At 42.3% G+C, this 11,377-nt stretch overlaps 1 protein-coding gene across 5 annotated transcripts in view; it reads left to right on the forward strand.

Annotated features, from left to right (window-relative positions):
• DOCK4 (dedicator of cytokinesis 4) overlaps positions 1-11,048 on the forward strand; it is a 429,626-nt gene extending 418,578 nt beyond the window's left edge. For 4 of the 5 annotated variants that reach the window (XM_027075294.2, XM_027075297.2, XM_027075295.2 and 1 more), the window contains 4 exons: positions 476-548; positions 2,313-2,426; positions 5,188-5,249; positions 8,414-11,048. In XM_027075294.2, the coding sequence (XP_026931095.1) occupies positions 476-548; positions 2,313-2,426; positions 5,188-5,249; positions 8,414-8,845 (681 nt within the window). In that variant the 3' untranslated portion in view covers positions 8,846-11,048. The remainder of the gene's footprint in view (positions 1-475; positions 549-2,312; positions 2,427-5,187; positions 5,250-8,413) is intronic. The other variant, XM_027075298.2, reaches the window with a different exon arrangement.
• Positions 11,049-11,377: the final 329 nt, after the last annotated feature.

Here is an 11,377-nt window from a genome sequence, read left to right on the forward strand (position 1 = left end):
TTTACTATATTAGGTAGAACCATGTAAAAGTGACATTTTTGTGGGTTAAAAATTGTAGAATATTGTCCATTTCCCATGTTTTTAACCTAGTACTGAAAACATGTCCATTCACTAGAGATTTTTTGAGCTAATAATTCTTTTTTCATTCTTATTTGCATTTCATATTGCCAGTCTAGCATTTGTATTTATAAAGAGTACCATAGCTTTAGTGCTCCTTACTGTTTTTCCCTCCATTTTATTATGAAAATGTATTTACCATTTACATTTAAAATTGAATACAAACTTTTTAAACTTAAAGTTCTTCTCCCCTTTTTTCCTTAAATATAATCGAATTCTTGGTTTGTAGGCTCATCATATACCATGTAAAAATTATTTTGAACAAAAAGTTTCAGTAATGAGACAATCATCTCATTTTCTAGAAGGTCTCACATGACAGCAAATTGCACCATAAAAATAGACTCTTATACTTTTGCAGAGGCTGCTGTTTAATCATATTGGAGATGGGGCCTTGCCACGCAGTGACCCAAATCTTTCTGCACCTGAGAAAGGTGGGTATAAAGCCAGCCCCTTCATCAGTCCTGAAATGTGGAAGGGTGTGTGTTGTCCTCATTTCCTCCAGTCTCCCGTGTGTTTGTGTGGAAGGCAGATCTTCAGATCTTTAATGATCGGGACTAATTTGCCCCTTAGGGGATTAATGAAAGACAGCCATTGATGCATTCTTTCAAAACTGTTTCCTTGTGGGACTGAACAGCAGAACCTGAGCAAGTTAGGAACTCCTCTGTTTAATGGCTTCTGGTGTCATGTCACCAAGGCAATTCCTGTGTTCCCTGAAACAGAGTTGCCAATTAGGTACTTGTTTAGCACAGGGAAAATAGCACCTTCCCAGATTGATTGCCTGGTCCCCCCCCCTCCCCCGCCGGCCCTTTGTTTCCTTTACAAAGCTCACTCTGCCAGTTCTTCTGTTGTTTGTGGGGACTCACATACTATTTAAGAATTGCAATCCAGTGCATAATGGAGTGTGCCCTGCCTCAAGGTCACACACAAAATGAGAAACACATGCATAGCAGTTAATAGCCAATTAGCATCAGTCTGTGCAACACAGCAGACGATGAACAGCAGATTAAATGTGATTTCCTCCACTGTGCAGGTGGGGGCTTGCGGTAGGTCCCCCACTCGCCTCTCTCAGGGTCAGGCCTCAACAATCAAGTGGTCCCGTAAGCCAACGCATCAAGAGTCACTAATGAAATGTTCCCGTAAAGTGCACTTTAATTGTCCTCATTAAGAACTAAACTGTATTGTCATTTGAGTACACGGGTAGATTAACATTAAAACTTTCCTTGGGAGATTGAAATCAGTGAGAAGAGAGCCAAAATTATTTTAAAAAACAAATTTTGCTTTAACGTTACAAGTCAGATATTAATCTTTGCCAGGAGAGCTTATTATTTTTCTCACCACTTCTACCAAAGAAAACCACAAAGCAAATTTAAAACCGAGCAGAGAAAAATTATTTTAGGAGTGGAAATTCCATGCCATTAAATGAATGTGGTCATTTAGAATAAAAGGTTGGAATCCTACATGTGTCCACCAGATGGCAGCGTCTGTCCAGGGAGCAAGCCACAGGAACTCTGAAGTCTTGCTTCTGTAAACCTTCTTTCATAGCAGCTATTTATAATCTTGTGTGTCTTGCCCTTGTTCCTAACAGGGTTGTTCCATATTTCTACATCTTACTGAAGCATGGAACAGGCAAATTACAAGAAAGTAATGATACTGTCAGCATTCCAAATTACTTTTTTCAGGACATACTTCGGTATAATCCATTGATTTCAGTAACAAGAGTTCTTTTCTCAAAGAGTTGGTCATCAGGATGGTGTAGCATTGTAATTCTGCCAGGTAGTTGAAATATTAGCCTTTCGCTGCCTTCCCCCTTTTTGGATGCCACTTGTCCACAAATTTACACTAAAACCCAAGTTTTAAAATAGTTTAGTGACTACATCCTCCATCTGTTATCCAGCATCTAAACACATTTGTAATTCTCAACAAGATTCTGTGCTCTTGTAGAGATTTGTAGTTCTGTTGGACTGCTTGAGGGGAAATAAACAGACATGCTACCACCCAATTAAATGTCAACTATAACTGTGAGGTAAGCAATTAAATAAAGGCCTAGTATTTAGGAGGTTTCCTGTTATTGTTGCTGTTGTTGTTTTTAATCCAGCTGATTTTTTCATTCTGGATAATTTGACTTTCTTCTAAGATCGCAAGTGTCGGAGGGGCAAAGTGGTCCATGTGTTTTTAGCTGTGTTATTCCCTTCCAGCTGTGAATCCCACCCCTAGCAGCTGGAGCCTGGACAGTGGGAAAGAAGCCAAGAACATGTCGGATAGTGGGAAAATTCTCTCTCCCCCTGTCCCTCCAAGACCCACACAAACTGGTGGGTATTTGAAGCATTTGAACAATCACTTTTATAAAAGCACTTTTATGACTACTCCAACTTGTCGTGAATTCCTCAGAGAAAAGTGGGCATTGGATGTCTGAGGTAAAAACCTTAGTAGCTGCATAATTCATTTACAATGTTTTTCCCCTTTCCTGAACTTCTCACTATACTAAGTCAAACAGCACTCCATTCCTTATCAACTCCATACACAGATTTTGTAGAATGTTCTCCTGCTCGGCACCGTCCTCGGAATTTGGGGAGGTGCCCTAACCTTGACCAGCCAGTAGTATTTTCTCTGTCCTTTGCTTGAGCCACCTCATTCCTGTCAAGCTCTGTGAAGTCAGCCATTTCACTCTTAGTCAGGACTGATGCCAGGGTTTCACGTTGCCCCTAAATAGGAATTGACTACCAGTAACTTAATAGGCTTGTGGGGAACAACTGACCTCACATCCGTTGCTGTCCCTTGCATAGAGAAGTCTGTATTCAAGAGGGAGATTTCTTAACGGGTTGATTCAGGGTGATGCATCCCCTCCGGTGATGGTTTAAGAAGCAAGTTCTTAGGCCTAACCTCAGACCTACTGAATCAGGAGATCACCATTTTTGGAGTAAAGCCCTGGAATTGGTATTTTACCAAAGCTTTCTAGATTTGGAGAAAATTTTTAAGAATGTTTTTTTTCGTGAGTTGATAGCAATAACAGGCACCCTTTCCAACTGAATAAGCCGTTTGCTCAGTGAACTTGATACGGTACAGCCTTTAAGACCTGCTCTGCTGACTTTACCTATGCTGGTGATGGGGAGAGTCTTTTCAACGGTCACATATGTCTAGAGTAGTTTTGAAGCTTTACAAATACAACTGGCCTAAACAGGACATTTCCTTCATGGATTTTTCTGGGTTGATCACTCATGTTTCATTTGCTGTATAGTAGCATCTCATCTTTCTGTTTTCTTTTTTAACTAAGCAACTTTCTCTGTCTTTTTAAAATACACTGTGTGCTACCCAGTGTATTCTATACTTGCCAAAACTAAAAGTCACCAACAGGTTTTGAAAGGCTTGGGAGATTTTTAGACACAGTAAGAAGTAACTAGGCTTAATTGGTAATCTGCATTAGAATACCATTGTCACCCTGGACAGCGGAAAATGCATCAATCAAGTAATTGGTATCTTATTCATGATGTACATATAGTCAAGCATTCTCCAGTTTAAATTTGGATGTGTCATGATGTTGGAAGCTTGGAAAGCATTTTCAAAGGAACAGTAATATTGATGGTAGTTAAGTTCCTAGGCCCATTCAAACTCGTAAGTAGGCAAGGATACTGACCAACTATTTTAGGCCTCTGTGGGAGAATGCCTTTCTAGAGAAACATCTCTGGATATGCCGTGGCTGCGAGGGCTGCTGTGGAGTCCACCGTGGTGGGGCCACAGAATGCCTGGGTCAAGACGAAGCAGATGGTCAGCTACAGTAAACCTGGACTTGTGCCACACACAGCAGTGGAAGAAATACAATTCCCAGTCAGGATCTGTTTCTCCAAGCATACGTGATTTTCTCCCATCATCAACACCCACCGGGGACAGGATAGGAAATCTAAATGCTGGTGCTGGAACGTGGCAAGTGCCGGTGGCATGCCCTTAGTGTGCAGGGCAGAGCAACAGTGGGCCACTCTCTCTGGTCCCCCAGCACCCAGAGCACACAGGTGACTCACCTCTCCCGATTGAACCTGGCAGGACCACCCTCCCTTCTGCACTGATTGCTTTCCTGGTCCGTCCTCCTGTCATCATCCGTGGTCACTGTTGGGGGATCCGTAACTGTCTGTCTTTGTTTCCTTCAGCCACTCTCTAGTTTTCTTCAAGCGTTGCAAACCTCACTTTGACAGCTGGGAGAATGGCAGCTTATCACAGACCAAGAAACCCTGAACTCACTGAAACCTCTGTAGGTGGAATTGGGAAATCTGTCTCACATTCACCGCATTGACTGCATCACGGCAGCTCTCCCTGTGCGTGCTTATGCTTCAGGGGGCTGAATTTGACCTACAAGCACACGGAGCAGTGCCATCACCTGTCCTGAATCCCAGGTGTAGGGTTGAAAGTCTAGTGGGAGAAACAAAGAGAGAACACTTCTTTGCCATAATGATGAAATTCATAGAGAACCACTTGCACTCCCGCCCACCCCCCTCCCCCGGCCAACTTCCACCCCACAGGTGCAAAGAGAAGACCTGAGTAGGAGCATTAGGGAGGTAAACAGAAAACTTCTCATTTCCTGTCTGGACGCGGCCAAGTGTCTTCTGTTTTGGGCGTATTGGGATATGAAAGTGGAGGCTGGTGTGAATTTATTCTCATGGACCCTTTCTAAGTTGCCTGGATACCCTGGGTCTACCCATTGCTGCCCGGGTCAGAGTCAGCAGCTATTTTCCAAAGACTTCTCAGCACCTCACACCTAAAGCACCTTTGGAAATAGATTGGGCAGTGGAAACGCATCTGGACTTTGCAGAAATGGAACATGGGCCCGGTTCGAGCCTCTGTCACTTCTGTAGAGCATCATGTATGCTCTGGTGACTTTTCACTAATTCTCCCCTGGCTTGGTGCTGCCATCCTTTGTGAGGAATCTGTTTTGGAAAGGTGTCACTTTCTCCCTTACCCCCCTTGCCTAGGAGGGCCTTGGGCACTGGGCCATCTGTAGGAGTTTGTATACAGAGGGCATTTTCAGATTGTCACCTTTCTGTTTTTTCTGGTTTTTGAAAGGATTTCTCTCTCTGTTTACAGCTTCACCAGCAAGACATACAACGTCAGTATCCCCCTCGCCTGCTGGGAGATCTCCACTGAAGGTACAGACTCTGACTTAGACTCAGGCTAGAGACTGGCCCCACATTCCTTCTTTCCTTAGGACTCCTCCCGGTGTATCACTGAAGTGCTTTCATTAGTATAGACCAGACAAAGAATATCTAAAGAAGGGGTGGAGGAAGATTGGAAAGAAAATACTAAACTTTGCTTTCAGAGAGCTGCCTCCATGAATGAAACCATTTGTTTTTATATTAGCCTCATTCCCCAAGTCGGGAAAGTGAGAATGTACAGACTAGGGTCTGTGTATACACTGAACTAGGAAAGAAATATGGTCTCAGTGTATTTCCTAGGATGTTTTCAGTCTGCTCCTTTGGTTTAAGGGACATCAGAAAAAAAGAAAAAGAAAAACAACTTGAAAAACTTGATAATGAAGACCTAGTAAATGGTCTCCTGTACCTTTTTGCTTCTATCAGCCTCACCCATTTTGACAAAGTCAAACCCAACTTCTTCTCTTTTAATATTTTATTCTAAGGTTTTCATTTACAGTAGAGATATATACTTGATAATAAAAAAAAGACAGTAAAATGAATTCAAAAATTTCTAGGAAACAAATTGAAAAGCTTTAAAGATGAGACGTTTAAATTGATATGTAAACATAGGCTATTTAACATCTGTAAACATACAAAATCCCTCATGAAGATAAAGAATAATATTTGGTCTCTATCCAAATTGAATCAGATTGGCTGCAAGGATTGTCAATACCTACAGACATTGGTGTTCAGAGCTGCTGCACCAGAGGCAAATACAAGGTTGAAGTGACTGTAAAAAGAATGACTTTGTGTCTGAGTGAGGATTTACATGCTCCATGTCCTTTTTGTTGAGGTATTTCTAGCTAATGTGAAAGAAAAAGACAAATTAGCTTCTAAAAACATAGGGGCAGGTCGTGATCCAATGCATCTGGGTGCTAAGGATAGTTGCTGATAGAAACCGAGAATCTGGAAAACAAAAGCCCCAAAATGGAGAAAATTGCAAGGAAGTGTGATTTCATTTGCATTGCCAATGTTTCTGATGTAGAAATTTGCTGGAGAGTGCAAATTATTTGCTAGGGTTTTTTTTTTTTTTTTTTTTTTTTTTTGGTCATTCTGCAATGCAGCTGTTAATCATAAGGTACATGTGACTGCATTCTCTCTGGAAGCCACGGACCATCACGTTGACGTGATGGGAAAGAAAGCAACATGATGTTTCCATATCTTACATGTACCCTTACTCACAAGGAGCTCCCACATATTGCTAATGCAATTAACATCTGCATTTTCCAACTTGCTTTTGCAGAGTAGTAATAACACGGTAAGTCACAGAGGTTGATTCTGTAAAAAGAACCTAAGGGATGAGAATGTTCAGGTAGCTACAAAACCCTCCTATATAGGAAGGTGGTGTAGACTTCCTCTGCAGAGCTGGTGAGGTTCTTATTGGCCAGGTGTAGCTTTCTAGCCATGTCTCTACAAAAGGGGTTTGAAAAGACAACGGAACGTTTGTGTTATAACTCCTGCGTTATGTTAGGGGACACACTGCTACCCAGTTATGACCTTTGCAATGCATAGAATGTAGCTTGCTGCCTTAACTTAGTTTTTTTCCAGCAATTAAGTGATGGAGCTAATCCTCTGGAGAAGGCTGAGCTTACCTGCCTTATTTTGAACTTGTGGTCTAATTTTTGATAACGAGCAGTGCATTTGGATCTCTTAATTGGTGATGCTTAATTTTAGGCTCCTGCTAATGAACACATTTGTGTCTACCAGCATTAGTTGAGAGACCAAGGTGAAGTTAGTCTAGGATAACATTTGGCAAAAATGTGTCCCATACAACATTAGTTATGGACCATTATGTGATAAACAGAAAAAAAATGGTCTGTGGTCAGATACGTGTAGAAAACACTGGGCAGCAAAGTCCTTTCATTTTCTTTATTAGAAAACTTTAACATGCTACTATGCTTTAAATGTACTCAAGGAGTGCATAGTATGTGTTATTTCCCAGCAGAACCCTCCTTTCACAGAGCATCACTTAGGACTCATTTTCCATAGGACACCTGATAGGGAAGTAGCAAATCCAGATGCCAACAGGGTAGACAGCTGACATGAATGAGCGAAGGAGGCTGGTAGAACAGTGTGGCGAAGGCTACCGTAAACTGAAGAGTTCGTGCCCCGTCTCAAGGGGAAAGCCCCTCATCAGCTTCAAAAATTGAGAAAGCAAGCCATTGTTGCTAGAACTTCCAGGGTTTTTGTTTTTTTTTTTAATCAAATGCCAAAAAATGCGGGGGTTTTTGAGAAATCTTCCTCTTTAAAAAAATTAGCAACCAAGTCAGGGTTTTAGAAAACACTCCAGATGCAACAAGTCCTGTGTCCAACTCTGGAGCCTGAGAGCTACGCAAGGGCAGCTCCAGGGCAAGGGTGTGGGGTGGGAGCAAACTCAAACACGGGCCTATTGTGCCTGCCTCCTCCTCTGGAGGCCTTTGCTGGGAGGCCTGTCCCTGCTCCGACTGCCCTGGCTGCTGTCCTCCAGTTCTGAGCCGGTCCCTGCTGAGCTGGAAAGGGAAGATAGTAATGCCAGAGCCTTCCGTTGCTGGTTCCCTGTCTTCCAAATCACAGGACTAATTATATGCCTCTGAATTTTCTTCCTGATTACATTTGTCCTCTTTCTATCCTGAAAATGGGCAGTGAGGTAAGCTTGGATGAATGTTTTCTGTGCTGAGAATAACACCACCTCAAATCTGAGTCTGGGGGTTTGCCGTAGGCCAAGAAGGGCTGCCATCACCAACCACCACAGCTTGGGAGGCTTAAACAAGAGAAATCTATTTTCTCACAGTTCCTGGAGGCTACAGGATCCCCAAACAGCCGTCACCAGGCTTGGTTTCTCCTGAGGCCGCTCTCCTTGGTTGGCACATGGCCCCCTTCTCGCTCTGCCTTAACGTGACCTTTCCCCTGTGTGGCCCAATGTCCCCTTCTTATAAGGATACCAGGCAGGCCTACCCCGAAGGTCTCATTTTAAGGTACTGCCTCTTTAAAGACCCTGAGCCCAGATGCGGTGACATTCTGAGTATTGGGGATTAGGGCTTGAGTTCAGGGGCCTGGGAGGGTTCCTCAGGCAGCCCGGCACGGTGTTCAGGATGGCCGTGACTTTTCTCTCCTCTGCCTTTCCCCTTGCATTTGGGCAGGGCTCGGTGCAGTCCTTCACTCCCTCTCCAGTGGAATATCACTCCCCGGGACTGATCTCCAACTCCCCCGTGCTGTCGGGCAGCTACAGCAGTGGCATCTCTTCTCTCAGCCGGTGTAGCACCTCGGAAACCTCAGGCTTCGAAAATCAGGTGAACGAACAGTCGGCGCCGGCGGCGGGGCCGGGCTACAGCGGGCCGGAGGAGCCGGTGCGCAAGGAGAGCAAAACGCCGCCGCCCTACAGCGTGTACGAGCGGACTCTGCGGCGGCCCGTCCCGCTACCTCACAGCCTCTCCATCCCGGTCACGGCCGAGCCGCCCGCGCTGCCCCCCAAGCCCCTGGCGGCGCGGCCCGGCCACCTGGAGAACGGGACCCGGAGGACTGAGCCCGGCCCGCGGCCCCGGCCCCTGCCTCGCAAGGTCTCGCAGTTGTGAGTCCCTCTGCTAGTCCCCTGCCAGGAGGCCCGGCCGTTTACAAGAGAATAGGCGGTAGGACCAGGAGATGTTTAGTGTAGGCACTTTAATAACTTACCCAGATTCGTCTTTCAGTGAATGGAATTAAAACCTGCTTATTAATATGTTGCACAATATTAAAAGTTACTGATCTAAAACGCCGGATGTTACATGGAGTATGGCTGACTTTCCTTAAGACGTTTCTCGTTTGGAAGTGGTAAATAGTGCTGAAGACTTCTTTTGTATCTTTTTATGTTCCCTTTTTTTTATCTAGTTTAATCTTAAAACCAATACGAGATTGTCCAACAATAGGGCGCGTGATGTTGTACACTTTTTACTGAATACTTGATACTCCGAGAAAGCTTATTAAGTCGATGCACATCCTAACACGACGGTCCTTACTTTAGAAGGCTTCTTCTGTATATAAAGGGAGGTTTCTCGCTCTTTCCATGAGAAGACTGATCCGTGCACTTCAACAGAATCACAAGTTAGCAGGCTCATTAGACAATACATTTAAGGGGTTGCAAGAAATAGGGCTGCAAGTTGTTTTGTTCTTGAAACAAAAGAGTTCTTTAAGGTTGCTTTTGACATTGACCACTGTCTGCTTTCTTCAAACTCTGCTTTGTGAATTGGTTGGTGAATCCTTTAGCACCCTGACATCATGGTATCTACTGTATTTCTTTTCAAGGTGCAATTTACTTTGAGAGTTCCAATCGGCTAGATTAAGCAAAAGACCCCAGGAGAAATGTTTACTTGAATCTTGCGTAAGCTTCCTTACTTGATCGTTTCCTCTGCAGCATATTTGTCACTGAAGAAGCGCAGATGTTCACGTGTTAAATGGGCACAAATTAATGTGTCCCATTAACAAGGATTCAGGAATCAATATAGGACAGTATTAAATCAATAGCGTAAATGAAGAAAAAAACCTTAGAGAAAATATATTAGCATGATTAAATGGCAAAAGGACTTTCAAAAGGCAAGGGCATTAACTTTTAATCCTGCACCAAATAGAAAATTCTTCACAACTCTCCAAGCTCCTGCCGGAGCTTGTCTTCTTAGCTGATCCTGTCTTTACTGATGGGTGAGATGGCTGTAGACCCCGCTGGCTTGAGGACCGACACACAGCATCTCAGATCTAGGGAGGGATCCTGATGCCCCAGTTGCAGACATGTGGAAAAAGCACCCTGTATTTAGTAATGTATTTTGTAGCCTTGTTTTTTTCTTTTACTGACTGTTTATAACACTCAATAAATATGAGCTGTATTTTAAATCACACTGTTAAATATTTTCCCTCTTTTGTTGGGAAGCTCATTTTAGTTTAACCCCATTTGTTTTTGTTGATAGCTTACCTGGAAGGCAGTGACCACTTTTTTATATTCTCTTAATGAAACCATTCAGCAGGTATACGCTGTTGAGGCTGGTTATAGAGGTTTTCTATAATAAATGTTCAAGTATTTTTGTACATAACTGGTTAATTTTAATAAGAGATACCATTATGTGTAAAAAAAAAAAAGTAAAAATAAAAGCAAACAGTTGTGGATGCAGTATGATTGTTATAATTATGCCAAATACTTTATGTATGGAAAAAGAATATTTGTACATATGTGCTTTTAACAATAATTCTGCCATATTGACTTTACAATTTTGAATGTCAGAAAAATTAATATATGTTAAATATTTATGTTTAGTGAAAGTATTCATAATTGAGAAAAGGAATATCCGAATTTTAGCTTTGTATCTTGCAAGTTTTGCAGTTGGAAATTTCTGGAACTAGCTTTTGCCTTGATGATAACACTTTGTGTTTGTAATCACATCCTTAAATACACATACACACACACACACATAGGAAGCTCCATATTCCTGTTGCTTTAAAGAAGTAAAGCCTTCCATTTAAATAAGTTGACATGCATATAAGATAACAAAGCTTCTTTGATTTCCTTTTCCTTTGTAATTTAATAGATTGTTGACTAGTGCTTGGGCACAGTATAAATCAGTGTTATTTGCTCTTGAAACCCTTTTTTAAAAAGTTTTTCTGGCAATGAACAGTTCAATTTATCATGTGCGTGTATTTCTGAAGCAGCTATATAGGAGAACATTTCAAAAGATTCTGTTAGCTCAGATGTTCATGTTGGTTGCTGCTGAATGGTAAATATTTAATAAAATTACCTGATTAATCTTAATATAACTGTCTTTATTACTGTCATCAGTGTATCTTTACCTGAAATAGAAGCTTTGTGAATCTCTTGTCATATTGTGAAATTTTTGGACTTCTTTGTTGATAGATCCTATTTTGTTGTTGTTGTTGTGCCTTGCTTGATGCACTTCTTCCTACAAAGCATATTTATACATTAGAGAAAAAAAGTTAAAAGATAATGGTATTGGTTACTACCAGTAGAGAAATGAGATTTACCTGGGTGATAGACTGTTAATTGACTTATCCAGAGCCATTTTTAAAAATCAAACCAGAGGCACCTTAGTGGCTCAGTTGGTTGAACATCCTTCTGACTCTTGGAT

The sequence above is a fragment of the Acinonyx jubatus genome, chromosome A2, assembly GCF_027475565.1.
Source record: "Acinonyx jubatus isolate Ajub_Pintada_27869175 chromosome A2, VMU_Ajub_asm_v1.0, whole genome shotgun sequence".
Lineage (NCBI taxonomy): Eukaryota > Metazoa > Chordata > Mammalia > Carnivora > Felidae > Acinonyx > Acinonyx jubatus.